We start from the raw sequence: 19978 nt of genomic DNA, 5'->3' as shown, positions 1-19978 counted from the left end.
CCATAAGCAATCAACAATGAACAGAACAGTCTCATACACAAATGTCAATAATTAAGCTGAAATGTGAATGTACCAACAGACTCAATCATTACCAACAGAACAAGGAGACCAGGAATGGCCATTTAACAGATGCTGTGCAGGGACAGTTAGGGTATTACACCTGAGTGAGTTTTGTCAGGAAGCTGGATAGCTACAGGCAAGAAGCTTCAGAGATGATGTGTAGTCCTGGTGGTGATGGATGGCAGTTTGGTGAATAGGTGACTGGAGTCAGCAGTAATTGTTTCAGCTCTTTTCTTCACTCTGGCGATGAATAGGTCTGTTCATGTTGTTAGCTGATAGCCAATGATCTTCTTTGCTGAGTGGACCACTTGCTGTAGGGAAACCAAACGGTGATGGAGGTGGTCACAACACTCTCAATGAAGGATGAGTAAAAATTCATCAGGATACCCCCTGAGATGTTAAGTTTCCTAAGCTGGTGTAGGAACAACCAATCTCTGCTGAGCTTTCCAAGTGAAGAACGTAACATAATGGTAGTCCCAGGAATTTGAATGGCTTGACCACAGACACCATTAATTTCCACTGTGGTGGGTGGGGGGGGGGGGGGGTGTCAGGTAGAGGCTTGTCAGCAAAGACAATCCTTGATAGCATTAAGTTTCAAGTTGTTATGAGCGCACCACGCTGCAGGCCTGTCTACCTCTCTTTGACAGGAGGTCACATCATTATTCGAGATGAGACCAACCACAGTCATGTCATCCACGGACTTAGAGCTTTTAATGGACTTCTCTGTGGAGGTATAGTTATTTGTAGAAAGTGAGAACAGGAGGGGTGAAAGAACACAGCCTTGGGGAGAGCCTGTGCATATAGAGCAAACACGAGGAAATCTGCAGATGCTGGAAATTCAAACAACACACACAAAATGCTGGTAGAACACAGCAGGCTAGGCAGCATCTATAGGGAGAAGCACTGTCGACATTTCGGGCTGAGACCCTTCGGCCCGAAACGTCGACAGCGCTTCTCCCTATAGATGCTGCCTAGCCTGCTGTGTTCTACCAGCATTTTGTGTGTGCTGTGCGTATAGACATTGGATCAGACAAGTAGGAACCCAGGGATGCATGCACAACGCTGGAAGAACTCAGCAGGTCAGGCAGCATCCGTGAGAAAAGTAGAAACCCAGCTTTGTATACCGCTTCCTTCCTGTCACAAAGTTTGCAATCCACTGACAGATTCCATAGGGTACGGCTAGCAATAGAGCAACTCCAGAATGATAGAACGAAACAAAATTAGTGAAGATGGGTCTTGGATGATCAGTAGGGTCTCAGTAGGCTGAAGGGCCTGTGTGCTGTGTGAGCCTGTGAAATCCCACTGCAGCAGTGTTAGTTCCCAGCGTGAGTAAATCGCACCGAGGGAATGTTGCCTCGCCAGAGGGGTGCTTCTGATGAGTTATTTGACTGAGGGTACACATGCTCTTTGAAGTGGATGTACAAAAACCATGAGAGCATGTTGAAGGGCAGCAGGAACGACTGCAGTCCACATCACTGAAGCTTCCCTGAAGAATTTTGTTCTGTGTTTTATGGCTCGGTGCTGTGCGTGGTTTGGCTGTGTTTCCTGCATTATAACAGTGGCCACACTTCAGAGTAACTTCATTGACTGTAAAGTGCTCAGAGATGGTACAAGATGCTCTATGAAAGATTTCTCCCCCCGCCCCTTCTGTTTGTCTTGTTTTCGACAGATATGATTCAAACAGATCAAGCTGGTGGTTGTGGGGGAGAGGGACAGCATTCGCTTGATGTAGTGGTTTTGGCTCTGTGAGAAGAGCCAACTATAGGCCTCATTGTAATTGCATGAAGTTATGCTAATCCTGTTTTAAATAGTCGGGTCACCTTCCTGACCCCAGTCCAGTTAGTTTCTTTCTAATGTCGTAGGGGATTAAGTAGAAGCTTCATTTGTAACTTAATGGTGGTTCTGCAGCCTTCCATTTTATGAAAGTTATCTAGAATGTAAAGTGCAGCATGTTACACTTAACTACATTTCATATCTGCTGTATAGTTCTCTGCAGTGCACAGCACAGAGACACATCCCATGTGGGCCAACTCCCTTTCCTCTTCTGTTCAACTTATCAGGAAACCCTGCTGCTCCTCTGACTACTCTAGTTTCCCTTCATTGCATTAATAAACCTCTCCTCAACCAGTGACACTGAGTTTTACTTTCCAGGCTCTGGTTTCTACCAAATCTGATTCATTGCTGACTTAGGGCCCTACTTTTGATCCCTCTCCACAAGTAGAAATCTCAAAGTCCAGCCTACTGCTAGTTTCAAAGGCCTCTGTCAGGTAAATTGGTTTATTATTGTTGTATATACTGAGGTGCATGAAAACTTGTCTTGCACATTGTCCATACAGATCAATCCGTTAGGATAGTTCAAAGTAAAATAGTAAAGTGCAGGATAAAGTGTTACAGTCTTCTCTCATCTACCTTTTCTTGAGTTTTTTAAAAACAAAATATACTTTATTCAAAAATAAAATTATATACAATAAACCATTCAATGACTCTCAGTCCTTTTACAAATGTTTCCATTACAGTCTTTACATTTCCACTCTGTTTGCCACCCATGTGGCACTGTTATTCCATATTTACATACCCTTGTTGAGGGATATACACCCCACCCCCCTACCCCTCAACTCCCGCGGGAGAAGAACCCTAGACTGTGGTCTTACCCCACCGGGCCCTTGCGGTGGCCGCACCGAGTTTCAGTGCATCCCTCAGCACGTACTCCTGCAGCCGAGAATGTGCCAGTCGGCAGCATTCTCCCACGGACATCTCCGTGTACTGGTAGACCATCGTTTCGGGCCGACCAAAGAGCGTCTTTCACCAAGTTGATGATCTGCCAGCAGCACCAGATGTTGGTCTCCGTGTGCATCCCCGGGAACAGCCCATAGATCCGAGAATCCTCTTGGTCTCAAGCCATCAATTGTGGAGTTATTCTTGCACATTTTTCTTCCACATTCATCAGCTGAGGCTTTATAAGGCATTGGTCAGACCACACTTGGAGTGTTGTGAGCAGTTTTAGCCCCCTTGTCTCAGAAAGGATATGCTGGGATTGGAGAGGGTCCAGAGGATATTCATAACAATGATCCCAAAAATGAAAGGATTAACATGAGGTGAATTTGTTTGATGGCTCTGGGCCTGTATTTGTTGGAGTTTAGAAGAATATGGAGGGGTTCTTATTGAAACTTATCAATTATTATAAGGCCTTGATGGAGTGGATGTGGGGAGGAAGGTTCCAGTAGTTTGAGAGTCTAGGACCAGAGGCACAGTGTCAGAATACAATAGCATCCCTTTGGAACAGAGATGAAGAGGAATTTTTTTAGCCAGAGGGTGGTGAATCTTGGAATTCCTTGCCACAGACAGCTGTGGAGGCCAAGTCATTGGGGATATTTAAAGTGGAGATTGATAGGCCCTTGTTTAATAAGGGTATCAAAGGTGATGGGGAGAAGGCAGAAGAATGAGTTGGGGAAGGATAATAAATCAGTCATGATGAAATGGCGGGGCAGACTCAATGGGCTGAACAGCCCAATACTGCTCCTTTGTCTTATCGTCATTGGACATGGTTAGATTGAGCTTTTGGGTTCCTGTCTGTGCAGAAGAGAAGGTGGTGGCGGTGGGTGGCAGGCTTAATGGAGATATTTGATCTTGAGGTGTTTGGTAGAGGAAATGAGGTGAACACGTTTTTACTGGCAAGAAGGTTGGGAACTAGAGCACACAAGTTTAAGATGATTAGCGAAAGAAGCATAAGATATTATTGACTTGAGTGATTTGAGATGTGGAATACACAGCTTTGAAAGATGGGGAAAATAGATTTGACCTAAATGTACCCAGATGGCCAACTTTGCAAGAATATGGGGCAATAGAAAGGAAGTAGCTACTAGCACCAGTAAGATGGGTCAAATGGCCTACTAGAGTTATACAGCATGAAAAACTGCCCTTCAACCTATCTTGTACATGTTAATTGTATTTGGCCCACATCCCGCTAGACCTAATGCAAATGTTTTTTAAACATTGTAATTGCACCTGCTCCGCCACCTGCATACAGTTCATGCCATACTTGTGTGGAGAAAAACTGCCCCTTGGATACCTTTTAAATCTTCCCCTTCTCGCTTTAAACCTATGGCCTCTAGTTTTGGGCTCTCCTACGCTGGAGCAAAAATTATGACTCTTTATGTGTTGTATAATTTTAAAGAACTCATATAAAGTCACCTCTCGGCCTCCTTCACTCTAAGGAAATCAGCCTGGACCACCCAGTCTCTCCTGACTGGAGCGCTGAGGTGTATTTTTGGGGAGTCTTTGGACTGCAGGAGTCTTCATCTGAAAATCCAGCTGGAAAAGACCTACGCAAGAGATTGCGGATGCTGGGACCTGGAGCAAGAAACAAATTGCTGGAAGAACTGAGCGGGTCAAGCAGCATCCGCGAATGCAGAGGGGTGGTTGAGGTTTCAGGTTGAGAGACTGCATCAGGATAACTTTGGTTTTACATTTGACAGCTAGGCACCAGTAATGAATCCTTGCCGGCGACTGTGCTCTGAGCTGCATCAGCTCCAGAAACCCATTCCATTCCCTCCCCCATCTCCCTGCCTTATTCCTCGCTTTTATATGATACTCTCCTACCTAGCCAAGCCTCCGGTCTCCTTGCAGAGTCCGCTGTCAAATCCTATTCATCAGTTTTCTCTGGATTCCAACAGGATGAAATTTATCCAACTGTTTTAAACACCTGGTAGACCAGCCTGACTATTTCTGTTTGAGGGAATATAAAGCTAGTGTATACCATGTGTTGTCATTAATAATCCCATTAACGAACTGGTCAGGTTTGTTTGATGAGGGGTTTGTTGCTCAGGCAGACATTTTTCTACTCATTCAACAAGGAATAAATGCTCCTTCACAGTGGACATACTGAATGGGGAGGTCAGAGTGTGGGATGGTGGGGGAAAGAGATGAATAAAATGTGGGGACTAAAGGCTCTGAGGCAAGAAGATGGTGTTGGTAAGGTTCATCCTGGTCTGTTGACAATAAGAGCCAGCCATGTTAATTCCTGGGCCCAGCTCCAACTCAAAGTGGCTTCCACTGATTATTCTTTCGTTTAACAGAGGGCTTGAGGAAGTGTATGGAGCCAGAAAGAACCATATTATACTTCTAATAAGGTAATTTTCATTTTAAAAGTGTAGAAGATATATATATATATAAGACAGTGAAACGGTACTCGTGAAGAATATGAAGATCTCATCAAGCCTTGACTTTTACATCTGAATGAGGTCCTTGTGAACTAGTCGACAGTCTTTGTAAAGTGGAAAAGATTGCTAGATAAATTCATTGTCTTTGGAGAGAGAACCAGCGATAGAATTCAGGCCAGGGGTTGTAGGTAGTGGTAGTGGAGCTCCCCCCAGTGTTGGGCCAATATTTATCTTTAATCTGACATAAATGAAACAAGCTGCCTGGACATGATCACACTGCTGCTTTTTAAAACCTGCTGTGTGTAGGAGGCAGATGTGATGCCTATGGTAGTTGACTTCTTTTGGAAGTCCAATAAAACTGATCATCGGCTACCCCAAGGATTTGCCATTTGGCATCTGGGTGCTCTGGTTTCCTCCCGCATTCCAGAAAGTGTCACATTGGTCACGTGGGTGTGATTGTTTGGGCCAGTAAGGCCTGTTACTGTGCTGTACCCTGAAAATAAATTTTAAAATACAGCTGTTGCCCCTCTCTCTTACCAATGATGCCAATTAGAATAATTTGGTCCCTTTCCTAAAGGAAAACCTAATTGTCTTTCTTAAAATGCTGGATTACCAATACTAGGCATTATTTTTGAAGCAATGTGTATTTGGATTTTTTAGGCTAATTGGGACTGTCTACTTACATAAGAAAACACAGCACAAGGCTCCTTAAGCCTGTAACATCATTCAATATGAACATGGCTGCTCTATGCTGGTCTCACCTTCTGTTCTGTATCAGAACTCCATAACCCTTTATTTCTTGTCTGTCTCCACCCAAGTATTTTCAATGATCTGGCCTCCACCACCCCAGGGCAGAGAATTCAAGAGACTCCTTGCCCTCTGAGAGAAGCAATGTCTATGCATCTAATTTATAAACAACCGTCCCCTCGTTTGAGTTTCTGGTGAAAGCAGCTCACATCTTCCCCTATAAGATTCCTCTTACTGAAATGCTTTAACTCCCACTGCCCCACACTATCCGTTTGCCTGTTTTTTTTCCAGTCAATCTATCCCATTGCAGACTTGGCCTTCCACCTGTTTCAATATCATTGGCAAAGACAGAAACCTTGTATTTTATTCCCTCTTCCAGGTCATTAACATAAATAGTAAACGGTTGGGAAGCAAGTAGTTAATGTTGGTCAATTATTCAAGAAAGGAAAGGGAGAGAATCCTGAAAACTATGGACTGTTGGGTCCCACATCGGAGGTAGAGAAGCTGTTGTAGTGTTGTGTGGGGTAAGTTGTGATCAAGGAGGCAATACAACTGATTAATGAAGGTAAAGCAGTGGATATTGCCAAGATGAATTTTAGTAACATGTTTGACTACATCACAGAAAGAGACCCTTTAGTAAATGGCAGCCTGGTCTTCTGCCTAGTTCCATCTACGTACCTGCAGCTGGACCATAGCCTTTCACAGCTCCCTCATCCATGTACCTATCCAAACCTCTTAAATATTACAATTGACCTCACATCTACCACTTTAGCTGACAGTTAGTTCCGTACTCACACCACCCTTTGATAATTCTGTATACTGTATCTACAAGATTTCCCCTCATTCTCCTGTGCTCCACTGAATAAAGTCCTAAGCTATTCAATCTTTGCCTATAACTTGGGTCACTTCAAGTCCCAGAAAAATCCTTGTTAATTTTCTCTGCACTTTTGAGCTTATTGGTATCCTATAGGTATGTGCTCATAAATGCACACATTTCACTAAACTTTGCCTTACCAATGTCTTCTACAACTTCAACTTAACATCCCAACTCCTCTACTCAATGCCTTAGCTCCTATAATCAGGGTCCCTCACCCAGATCAGGGTGTATGTGATCCATGGTGACTTGTATGTTTGATTTGGAATTGGCTTGCCTATAGAAGACAGAGTATAATGGTCAATGGGACTTATTCTGGTTGGAGGTCTGTGACCACTGGTGTTCCACAGGGATCCATACTAAAACCTTTGCTGTTTGTGATATTTATGACTTGGATAAAAGTGTAAATCGTGGGTTAGTAAGTTTGCAGATGATTAAAAGATTGCTGTTGTGGATAGCATTGAATATTGCCCCAGGATACCGTGGGATATAGATTAGTCGCAGATGTGCATGGAGAAATGGCACTTGAAGCTTAATTTAGTAAATGTGACATGTTGCAATTTGGGAGATCAAATGTAGAAGGACAGTATACTGGTACTGGAAAGATCCTTAACTGTGTTGATGTACTGAGGGATCTTGGGGTCCAAGTCCATAGCTCTCTGAAAGTGGTTGATAGGGTGGTAAAGAGGGCATGTGGGATGCTTGCCTTTACCAGTCGAGATATTGAGTTCAAGGGTTGGGAAGTTATGTTGCAGCTTTGTGAAACTCCTGTTAGGCCACAGCTGGAGCATCGCGTTCAGTTCTGAAGGTGCAGAAGAGGTTTACCAGGATGCTGCCTGGATCAGAGGACATGGGCTATGATGAGAGGTTGGACAAATTTTGTTTGTTTTTCCTGGAGTAGGGGAGGCTGTGAGGATACATGATAGAAGTTTATAAAAATTATGAGAGGCGTAAATAAGAGTGGACAACTGTAATCTTTTTCCTAGGGTCAAAAATTTTAATACTTGAGCGTATGTATTTAAGGTTACAGGAGGTAAGTTCAAAGGAGATGTGAGGGTTAAGATTTTATTATACAGAGATTTGTAGAATGCAGTCGGGAATGGTGATGAAGACAAGTACAATACAGGCTCTTAGACTGGCACACAAATGTGCAAAGAATGGAGGGATATGCCCTTCTGACTGCACAAGGGATTAGTTTAGTTAGGCATTTAACTGCGAGTTTAATCAGTTCGGCACAACATTGTGGGCCAGAGGGCCTTTGTCTGTGCTGTACTGTTCTGTGTTCTACGTTTTAGGGATGTACATGATTGTCCAGAAGCACACAGCCTCAGGAGGAGCCCTAGCAACTCGGCTGTAGAAGAATTCTTGTGTAATAATTGACAGATAAATGAAGGTTGGTGTGAAGACTCTGGAGATTAGTAACCAATTGTGAATGCCTTCGACAGAGGATTTCATGCCTAAGCCATTTTCCATCAAAATAGAATATGGATCAAAGGTCCCATTCTTAATCTCCTATAAAATGAATTTTATTCTCTTTTAAACAAACAGTTTCTGTTACTGTAACCTCTGTGTTACTGCCTAAGTAATTGTAACAATCACCTCCCATTCTGCATTCAGAAGCCACTCAAAGCTGCTTAGTGGCGTCATCCCAATCAAGTGATCTTGTCTTTTTCCACATTTGTTTATTTTCCCTCTGTGTGTGTGTGTGTGTGTGTGTGTCTGTCTCTGTCTCTCTCCCCCTGTCTGTCTCTCTCCCCCGTCTCTCTCTCCCTCTCTCTCTGCATCTCTCTCTCCTCCCCCCCCCTCCCCCCCCAATCTGTGTCTGTCTCCCTCTGACTCTGTCTCTCTCCCTTATCTAGGTTAGTTACCACCTTTGGGGCAGGCTGCTCCACAGTGAGCAGTCCTGTTATAGCCGAGGGTTCCAGTCCGGTGATCACTCAGTTGAGTACAATGTTCAGGGAGTCCCTTCCATTGTCAGCCTTGGCATCAGTACAGTTCTCTCCAGCTGCACAAAGGGCAGTTCTGACCATGACTGTGAGTACAGTCCCATCCTATCTGCAGCCGCTGAAGTGGTTAGCCGCCACATCCACCTCTCTTGCCTTCCTTTTGTTGCTTCTTTCCTTGGCTACCCAATGTATCTTCATATAGCAGCCCTTCCAGCCTCATGCTAACTCTGAAGTCTTTACTTTTAGGTCTCCTCGAGATAAGACCATATGACATAGGAGTAGAATTAGGCCTTTTGGCCCATCGAGTCTGCTCCTCCATTCAATCGTGACTGATCCTTTTTCTCCCCCCATCCCCAGCTCCACTCCCTGGCCTTCTCCCCGTAACATTTGATGGCATGGTCAATCAAGAATCTATCAATCTCTGCCTTAAACAAACTCAACAACCAGGCCTCCACAGCTCCCTGTGATAACAAATTCCACAACTTCACTACTCTATGGCGAAAGAAAATTTTCCGCATCTCTGTTTTAAATGGACCCCTCTATCCTGAGGCTGTGCCCTCTTGTCTTAGACTCTCCCATCATGGGAAACATCCTTTCCACATCTACTCTGTCTAGGCCTTTCAACATTCAAAATGTTTCAATGAGATCCCCCACTCCCCAGTCCCTCTTAATTCCAGTGAGTACAGGCCCACAGCCGTCAAATGTTCCTCCTATGATAACTCTTTCATTCCCAGAATTATCCTTGAGAACCTCTTCTGAAACTTTTCCAATGCCAGCACATCTTTTCTTAGGAGCCCATAACTCAAGCTAAGGCCTTATAAAGCCTCAGCATTACATCCCTGCTCTTGTATTCCAGACCTCTTGAAATGAATGCTAACATTGCATTTGACTAAACCTGCAAATTAACCTTTAGGGTGTTCTGCACAAGGACTCCCAAGTCCCTTTGCAACTCAAAGTCTTGGATTTTCTCCCTGTTTAGAAATTAGCCTGCACATTTATTTTTACCAAAGTGCATGACCAAGCATTTTTCAACATTGTATTTCATTTGTCACTTTCTTGCCGTCCTCTATATCTGTTTAAGTCCTTTTGCAGCCTTCCTGTTTCCTCAACACTACCTGCCCCTCTACCAATCTTCATATCAACTGCAAACTTGCAAACAAAGCCATCATCTAAATTGTTTATATACAGCATAAAAAGAAGCGGTCCCAACACCAACCCTTGCGGAACACCAACAGTCACTGGCAGCCAACCAGAAAAGGATCCTTTTATTCCCACTCGCTTCCTCCTACCAATCAGCCAATGCTCTAACCATGTTAGTAACTTTCCTGTAATACCATGGGCTCTTAACTTGTAAGCAGCCTCGTGTGTAGCAGCTAGTCAAAGGCCTTCTGAAAACTCAAATATACAACATCCACTGCATCCCCTTTATCTATCCTTCTTGTAATCCCCTCAAGGAGTTCCAACAAGTTGGTCAGACAAGATTTTCATTAAGGAAACCATGCTGACTGTGTCCTATCTTGTCCTGTGTCACCAAGTACTCCATAACCTCATCCTTAACAATTGACTCCAACATCTTCGCAACCACTGAGGACGGGCTAACTGGTCTTGAGTTTCCTTTCTGCTGCCTCCCTCCTTTCTTAAAGAGTGGAGTGACATTTGTAATTTTCCAGTCCTCAGGAACCATGCCAGAGTCCAACAATCCTTGAAAGATCATTACTAACGCCTCCACAGTCTCTACTGCTACCTCTTTCAGAACCCTAGAACAGTTCATCAGGTCTGGGTAACTTGTGCACCTTTAGATCTTTCAGCTTTCTGAGCACCCTCTCCCTTGTAATAGTAACTGCACTCACTTCCCTCACATCTTCAACACCTTGGCACACTGCTAATGTCTTCCACAGTGAAGACTGATACAAAATACTCATTTAGTTCATCTGCCATCTCCTTGTTCCCCATTATTATGTCTCCAGCCTCATTTTCTAGCAGTCCTATATCCACTCTCATCTCTACTTGGAACAGCTTTTTCTATCCACCTTGATATAGCTTGCTAGCTTGCTTTCATCTTTCATGTTTTCCATCCTAACAATTCTTTTAGTTGCTCTCTGCAGGTTTTTTAAAGCTTCCCAATTCTCTATCTTGCCGCTAATTTTTGCTTTGTTGTATGCCCTCCCTTTTGCTTTGACGTCCTTTGTCAGCCACGGTTGTACTACAGTATTGTGCCATTTAAGTACTTCTTTGTTTTTGGAATGCATCTATTCTGCATCTTCCTCATTTTTCCCTGAAACTCAAGCCGTTGCCTCTCTGCTGTCATCCCTGACAGCATCTTCTTCCAATTTAATTTGACCAACTCCTCTCTTGTAATATTGTAATTTCCTTTACTTCACTGAAATACTACTAGGTCAGATTTTACTTTCTCCCTATCAAATTTCAAGTTGAACTCAATCATATTGTGATCGCTGTCTCCTAAGGGTTCTTTTGCCTTCAGCTCCCTAATCACCTCCAGTTCATTACATCGCTCCCAATCCAGTGCAGCTGATTTCCTAGTAGACTCAACGACAAGCTGCTCCAAAAAGCCACTCGTAGGCATTCAACAAATTCACTTTCTTGAAATCCATTACCATTCTGGTATTCCCAATCTACTTTTGTGTTGAAATCTCCCATGACTATCATAACATTGCCCTTTTGATACAACTTTTCTATTTCCCGTTGTAATCTGTGGTCCACATCCCAGCTACTTTGGAGGCCTGTATACAACTGCCATCAGGTTCTTTTACCCTTGAAGTTTCTTAACTCAACCCACAAGGATTCAACATCTTCCGATCCTATGTCACATCTTTCTACTGATTTGATGCCATTCTTTACAAGCAGAGCACACCACGCCCCTCTGCCTCCTTCCATCCCTCTGAAACAAGGTGTAACCTTGAGCATTCAGCTCCCAGCTACAATCATCCTTCAACAACATCATACCTGACAATCTGTAATAGTGCAATGAGATCATTCACCTTATTTCTTATACTCTGTGCATTGAGATATAACACTTTGTATTTGCTACCCTTTCTGATTCTGTATCCCTAATGCACTGATACTCACGATGCTGGCTGCAATTTTGTCCTATCATCTACTTGTCCTTCCTGACAGTCTTACTGCATTCTATCTTTGCTTTCTTACTACCCGTCCTATCCTGAGTCCCTTCACTCTGGTTCCCATCCCCTAACAAACTAGTTTCAACCCTTCCCAACAGCTCTAACAAACTTGCCCACAATAATATTGGTCCTCCTCGGGTTCAGGTGCAACCCGTCTTTTTTGTACAGGTCATACCTCTCCCAGAAGAGATCCCAATGATTCAAGAACGTAAAGACCTGCCCCCTGCACCTGCTTCTCAACCACACATTAATCTGCCAGATCATCCTGTTTCTACCCTCACTGGCGCATGGCACGGGTAGCAATCCAGAAGTTGCTACCCTGGAGGTCCTGCTTCTCAGCTTTCTGCCTAGTTCTCTAAATTCTCTCTTCAGGGCCTCTTTGTTTTTCCTTCTATGTCCCTGTTATCAATATGTACCAAGACATCTGGCTACTCCCCCCCCCCCCCCCCCCCCAACCAAACAAAATGCTGTGGATGTGATCCGAGACGTCCCTGACCCTGGCACCAGGGAGGCAACATACCATCTGGGTGTCTTGTTCACGTCCACAGAATCTCCTGTCTACGTCCCTCACTATCGAGTCCCTTATCACTAGCACTCCTCTCGTCTCCCTCTTTCCTTTCTGCAGTAACTGCCTATTCACTGTCCTGTCCTGTTCCTTCTCGTGACAGTCACCCAGCTACTCACCTCCTGCAACTTAGGGGTAACTACTTCCCTGTAACTCCAATCAATGGTCTCCTCACTCTCCCGTACAAGCCGAAGATCATCCAGCTGCTGCTCCAGATCCCTAACACGGTCTTCAAGGAGCTGCAGCTGGATGCACTTCATGAAGGTGTAGCTCCCTGGGAGACTCTGGGTCTCCCAGGGCTCCAACATCCGACATGAAGAAAACACGATGGCCATTGAAACTACACTGAGTACCCCTAACAGAGTAAGAGAAAGGGAAACTTAAAAGAGACTTCCCCAAAGCTGACACCTCTTCCGAGCTAAAGCCTCCTCAAAGCCTGGCACCCTACTCTCACCTCTGGCCCACTTCCAACAATGGCTGCTCTGCTTGTCCCTTCTGTACTTTTATTTACTCCTCTCTGAGCTGCTCCCGCTGCTGATTAGGACACCGTAATGATACAGAATGTCCAACGATAGATCATAGATGAAATGAGCTGGGGGGCCTGTTTTTGTGCTGTATGACAAGCTAATGAGAGTGTGAACTCTCGATTGCTTCCCTTGAACCTTCTAATCCTGGAAGATCTAAATCTTTGTCCTCGTGTAACCTGCTTCCATCTGAGCAGGGTCAGTCCTAAGTTGAACTTTGAACCATGCACTGCAAAAACCAACTTTCTCCTCTGCAGAGCCATCCATCTCCAGCTCTGCCTCGCCTCATCGGTCTGCCCCTACCTGTGGCGTTTGAAGGGTCAGTTCTTCCCAAATCTGGCTGCCCTAGACGTAATGCGCAGCATCCCCTTCATCCACCATCTTCACTGTCTCTAGGCCTTGATTCAGCTGTCCATTTGGTGCAAATTACCCTCCCCGCCCCGTAGCCTTGACCCTCCCTTTGCCGAACCTCCTCCAGCCTCAACTGTCATCCATCCCTGCTCCTGGCCTGTAATGCTGTTGGATCATGATATTTTTGTGATCCAAAGGTTCTTCGGATGTTAAGAATGAGGCATAAACCCTGTTACATATGCTTATTTTATTAAATGTTACAAGAATGGAAAACAAACAAGAAGCGAGAGGACAGAGAAAGAAAAGGAAAACTGTAGTGTGATTGTTTCATGCTCAGACTGGAGATGGAGATTCCAGTGAAATCAGTTCTGTATTTTCAGCATCTACAGAATCTTCTGTGTTTATGATAACTGGTACAGGTTATGATAGCTCAGGAGAAAAGGTTCTGAAGCCCAGGAGAGCTGTTTGACAGGAATATTGATCAGTGAAGAATAAAGGTTTAGGGATAAGATATCAAGCCATGTCTGATCCCACAGATAGAGGTGGCCAGTAGCTGGGTGGCATATCATTGAAAATAGTTGCCTGGCTGTACAAGGCTTCACCTCTCCCTCAGCTGTACAACCTGAAGACAATTGTGCTCCAGTCAAACCTTCTCTTAGCATCTTTCAGCCCACTGGATTGGCATCAACCATAAAGCATCCATTTGCTAATCCCATTTTATTCTCCTCACATTACCATAAACTTTCCTCCCCACTGCCCCCTCCCCTGGATTCTACCACTCACTTACACGTGAAGGGGCTATTTTCAGCTGCCAATTAACCTAGCAGCTTACGTGTCTTGGGATGTGGGAGGGAACTGGAACAGCCAGGGAGACCAGCATGGACACAGCAGGTATGTAGCAATTCCACACAGACTGCACCCAGTCCAGACTAAACCTAGGACCCAGGAGCCACTGAGCTGCTCTTACACAATTGGTTGCCCTGCCATTAGCATCGGTCCCTTCACTTGGACCCAAAGCTCAGGAACTCCCAAAACTTCTCCCCCTCTTCCCCTTTCTCTCCATCAGCCAGTGAGTCTACAGAAGCCCACAGCTAGAAGTAAGCCCTTCAGCCCACCAAGTTTGTGCACCAACCACCAACCAGCCCTTTCTCCTCATCCAAGCCACTATGGCTTTGGTATCAGGATTTGTTTGGGGACACTTCTGGGAACATCAAAACTGGGACATAAGCTAGTGTTGAGCAATCTGGCATTAAAGAGTTAAACATCCTCCTTTCTGTTCTCAGGAACGCCCAACATTTTAGGAACAGCTTCTTCCCCTCTGCTATTGGGTTTCTGATTGGATACTAAGCCCATGTACATTACTTCACCATTTTTAAAAAATAGCTTATTTTTGAAATTACGTATTGCACTGTACTGCTCCTACAAGACAACAAATGTCATGACATGTGCCAGTAATGTTAAACCAGGTTCTGACTCTGTCTCATCTTTCTCCAGGTCACCAATGAGATTACGCCAGTGTTGTCGTACTCCTACATGTCTGTGCTGGTGCCCATCTTCCTGCTGACGGACTACCTCCGCTATAAGCCGATGCTCATCCTGCAGAGTCTCAGCCATGTGGCCATCTGGCTCCTGCTGCTCTTTGGAACCACAGTGCTTCAGATGCAGTTCATGGAGTTCTTCTACGGGATCACCATGGCCGCCCGCATCGCCTACTCCTCGTATATCTTCACCTTGGTCACACCCAAGTCGTATCAGAAGGTGGCCAGCTACTCTCGCTCCTCTGTCCAGCTGGGTGTCTTCGTCAGCTCGGTGCTCGGCCAGCTCTTTGTCACGCTGGGAAATATGCCCTTCTGCACCATGAACTATATCTCCCTGGGCTGTGTGACCTTTGCCTTCACCCTGACCCTCTTCCTGAAGAGGCCCAAGCGGACCATGTTCTTCAACAAGAAGGCCCTGGAAGCCAACGGGGCCGTCAAGTACGAGGTGGATGGCACACAGCCGACCTCCATCATGCTAGTCAGCCAGAAACCCAAGGTTCACCGGAAGTGGGACTGGCGAGATTTGGCGCTGGTGAAGATGATGATGGAGCTCAAAAGTTAGTGAACCCTATTTTAACGCTATCTTCCAAGAGACAGGAGATAACCTGCCATTCCCATCAATGCTGAGGGAGTGACACAATATTTTTTCAGATGGGTGCACTGTCTCATAGGCGCTTTCCTGTGTATCTGAGAGATCCAATGGCACCATTCTGATCATTCCTGATTCCCAATTGCACATTCCCTGCTGGTGATCCTGTCTGTACACAACCTTCCTCCACAAACTAGACAGCAGAAGCTAAATGGAAGCTTACCTTCACGGTTAGACCATAAGACAGGAGCAGAAATGAGGCCATTTGGCCCATCAAGTCTGCTCCACCATCCAATCATGGCTGATCTTTTTTTCTTCTTCCCAGCCCCACTCCCCCGGCCTTCACCCCATAACCTTTGATGCCATGTTGAATCAAGATCCTATCAAGTTCTGCCTTAAATCTACCCAATGACCTGGCCTCCACAGCAGCCTGCGGTAATGAATTCCACGAATTCACCGCCCTCTGGCTAAAGAAATTTTTCCACATCTCTGTTTTAAATGGATGCCCATTTATCCTGAGGCTGTGCCCTCTTGTCCTAGACTCTCCCATCATGGGAAACATCCTTTCCACATCTACTCTGTCTAGGCCTTTCATCATTTGAAAGGTTTCAATGAGATTTCCCATCATCCTTCTGAATTCCAGTGAGTACAGACCCAGAGCCACCAAACATTCCTCGTAAGATAACCCTTTCATTCCTGGAATCATCCTTGTGAACCTCCTCTGAACCCTCTCCAATGCCAGCACATCTTTTCTATGATAAGGCGCCCAAAGCTGTTCACAATACTCGTGGTGAGGCCTCACCAGTGCTTCAGCTTCACATCCCTGCTCTTGTATTCTAGACCTCTTGAAATGAATGCTAACATTGCATTTGCCTTCCTCACCAACGACTCAACCTGCAAGTTAACCTTTAGGGTGTTCTGCACAAGGACTCCCAAGTCCCTTTGCAACTCAGATACTTGGATTTTCTCCCCATTTAGAAAGTAGTCCACACATTTATTTCTTCTACCAAAGTGCATGACCTTTTCCAACATTGTATTTAATTTGCCTCATTCTTGCCCATTCTCCAAATCTGCCCAAGTCCTTCTGCAGCCTTCCTGTTTCCTCAACACTACCTGTCCCTCTACCAATCTTCATATCATCTGCAAACTTGGCAACTAGGCCATCTATCATCTAAATCATTGACATACAGCATGAAAAGAAACAGTCCCAACACCGACCATGAGTCACTGGCAGCCAGGATCCTTTTATTCCCACTTGCTGCCTCCTACCAGTCAGCCAATGCTCTAACCATGCAGGTAACTTTCCTTTCCGGTAATACAATGGGCACTGAACTTGGTAAGCAGTCTTGCGTGTGGCACCTTGTCAAAGGTCTTCTGAAAGTCCAAATAAACAACACCCCTTTATCTATTCTACTTGTAATCTCCTCCACCGCCAGGCAAGATTTTCCATTAAGGAAACCATGTTGACTTTGTCCTATCATGTCCTATGTCACCATGTACCTCATAATCTCATCCTTAACAATTGCCTCCAACATCTTCCCAACCACTGAGGAATGATTGTGACCATTACACATTACCCATCATGTTGTTACAAACAAAGTTCGCCCTTTGGAACACAGATGAGGAGGAATTTCTTTAAAAAGAGGGTGGTGAATTTATGGAATTTATTACCACAGACAGCTGTGGAGGCCAAGTCATTGGGGACATTTAAAGGTTCTTGAATAGTAAGGACATCAAAGGTTATGGAGAGAGGGCAGGGGAATGACATTAAAAGCAAAAATAAATCAGCCATGATTGAATGGTGTAGCAGACTCGAGAGGCCAAATTGTCTAATTCTGCTCCTATTTGCTATAGTCAAATAATAAACTCGTTGATTCTTTCCCCCTCCATCCCCACTCTCCCTTCATCCCCTCCCTTCCCTCTCTTGGTTAATGTGAGCAATGTGTTCCTGATGATTATTAATATTTGTTGAAGCAGTCTCACTATGTTGAGGGAGGCTGTGTCCTTTGTAAACCTGATGCAGTGGGATACCTGGCCCCGTCTCCCAACCTGATTCTCATTCCTTGCCTTTGTTTCTCTTTGTGCAGATACTGTGCGATCTCACCGGTTGAAGTTGTGGTCCCTATGGTGGATTTTTAACTCCTCTGGCTATTACCTGGTGGTCTACTACGTACAGATCCTCTGGGACGACATATATCCTTCCAGGGAAAACAGAGGTGTCTACAACGGAGGCGTGGATGCTGTTGCAACACTACTTAGTACGGAGGATTTGTACTTACTGCTCTTGTGAATGATGTGTGAGGTTGACGTCCCTCTACCTGACAGCTCTGTGAAGGCTTTCCAGTCAAAGGTTAAAAACCTGGTCAGGGTCTCCAACTAGAAGTGTTAGCTCTTCCTCTTCCTGCAGGGTTGGCCTTTTCTGCTGCAATTTCTGGTTTTCAGATTTCAAACCTCTGTAGTTATTTTGATTTTTCACCAGCTTCCCAGTTTCTCCCCCTTCCCTTCTCTTTAACTCCAGACAATTTTTCCTCCTGGATTCCAGTTCCCCTTTTCACAGTTACTGTGGGATCCGTTCCCCTCACCTGCTGAGGTGAGTCCCAGATCACAACCGGCTGCCGGAGCCAAAATGGTGAACGAGTGGTGGCATTTATGCATAAACCATCATCTTCCATGATAAATTCTGCTGTGATTTTTTAAAAAAACATTATTGTGGTTTGCTGTGGCCAAAGGGTTTAAGGGTAGTATTAGATGCAAAAAGACTGCTGTTAAACTGAGTTTAAGCTTGAGATGATAAATATGAGCAGGAGTAGGCCATTCAGCCCCTTTTACCCACTGCTATTTAATAAGATCCTGTTTGACATGTTGCCTCAGTGCCGCCTTCCTGCACTAACTCAGACCCCTAATTCCCTTAACATCGGAAAATAGTTGACTGTTCATTTCTCTCCCTAGATAGATATTATCTGAACCTCTGAGTTCCTGCAGCTGTTTGTGTGTTGCTCTAGAAATCCTTTTCTGTCCTGAAGACATTCAGTAACTGAGCTTCTTGGGCCAACAGATACTGCATAGGGCTTACCAGCATTCTTTTCTATCCTTTTCAGATTTTCCAGTCTGCCCAAACTGATTTTGTTTACCTTTCTGTGACCAATTCCTTTATGTCAACACATCATATTTGTTAATATCAGGATCATCTCCTTTCTGTTTGACCTTTGGAAAAATTAAGCATCCTGCAACACCTAATTCCCGTCCTTGGTCACTATGCCAACAGATGCCTACAAAGGCCTGTCAGCTTCACCCATTTACTTCTATCTGAACTATTCATTGGCCTGTCTTATGAATGTGGCATGCATTTAGATGAAGAGCCTTCAGTTGTGTCCTTTCACCCGGTTTTTCCTGTCCTGCTTCCAAATGGCACAGTAATCCTATGTTTGTATGCTTTGCCTTTCTAGACATGCACTTTGTATCATTAGCAACACACACAAAATGTTGGAGGAGCTCAGCAAGTCAGGCAGCATCTATGGAGCAGAATAAGCAGTTAACATTTCAGACCGAGAACTTCAACCAGGACTATATGTTTATTCCCCTCTGTAGGTGCTGCCTGACTTACTGAGTCCCTCCAGTATTTTGTGTGTGTGTGTGTGTGTCTCTCTCCCTCTCCCTCTCTCTCTCTCTCTCTCTCCAGGCTCTCTTTATCATTGCGCATTTTGTTAACAGCTAGATTGTTTTGCCCTGGCTACCTTTCTAAATTTCTCACAACATCCAAATCTCCCATTTATGGTAAGTTAAATCAATTAAACAGAGGGTAGTGAATCCATGGAATTTATTGTCACAGATGGCTGTAGAGGCAAAGCCATTGGATATATTTTGAACAAGGGTTGATGGGTCCTTGATTAGTAAGGGTGTCAAAAGTTATGGAGAGAAACCAAGAGAATGGGTTAAGAGGGATAATAAATCAGTCATGATCAAATGGTGGAACATAATTGATTGGCTGAATGGCCTAATTGTCCTGGTGGTCACCTGAATGGTCACCAGGACAAATGGCTTAGTACAATTCCAGTGAAGCCTCTTCCAGTTTCCTCTTTCCTTATTCCAGTGCTCCATGAATTGAAGCTCACTTTCCCAGTCATCTTTGAACCACGCAATCAAACCTCTGATTCTGTTGCCTGTGCCAATTCACCTGTGACTCACATAGTGATCTTTAGACATTTCCTTTTGTGATTCTGCTTTCTAAATTGTGTCCTGGTTGCTCTTGTACCTCAGCAGAACCTCCTTTGTCTAATGCTGTTAGTTCACACATGGTGTGTCCTGCTTCATTCTTCTCCATTCTCAGGGAAATATCCTGGCACTAGGCTGGCTCCTAAACCAATGGGAATAGTAGCTTTTAGCTACTGAGAATACTGTATTCCGATTCCTGCTGATCCATTTCACACCTCCATTTTGAATGGCCCTGAACAACAGTGGTGTGGTCAGTTTACTCTACCGTCTCTG

General features: G+C 44.6%; 1 protein-coding gene across 1 annotated transcript in view; it reads left to right on the top strand.

The window, feature by feature from the left end:
* The window catches only part of slc19a1 (solute carrier family 19 member 1), a 48953-nt gene that overhangs the window by 6294 nt on the left and 22681 nt on the right, over positions 1-19978 (top strand). The window contains exons 2-3 of the mRNA XM_073046614.1: positions 14861-15461; positions 17581-17751. Of these exons, the coding sequence (XP_072902715.1) occupies positions 14861-15461; positions 17581-17751 (772 nt within the window). The remainder of the gene's footprint in view (positions 1-14860; positions 15462-17580; positions 17752-19978) is intronic.

Source organism: Hemitrygon akajei, chromosome 5 (assembly GCF_048418815.1).
Source record: "Hemitrygon akajei chromosome 5, sHemAka1.3, whole genome shotgun sequence".
Taxonomy (NCBI): domain Eukaryota; kingdom Metazoa; phylum Chordata; class Chondrichthyes; order Myliobatiformes; family Dasyatidae; genus Hemitrygon; species Hemitrygon akajei.
The sequence above is the reverse complement of the archived record's forward strand: the minus strand, read 5'-3'. Positions and strand labels throughout refer to the sequence as shown.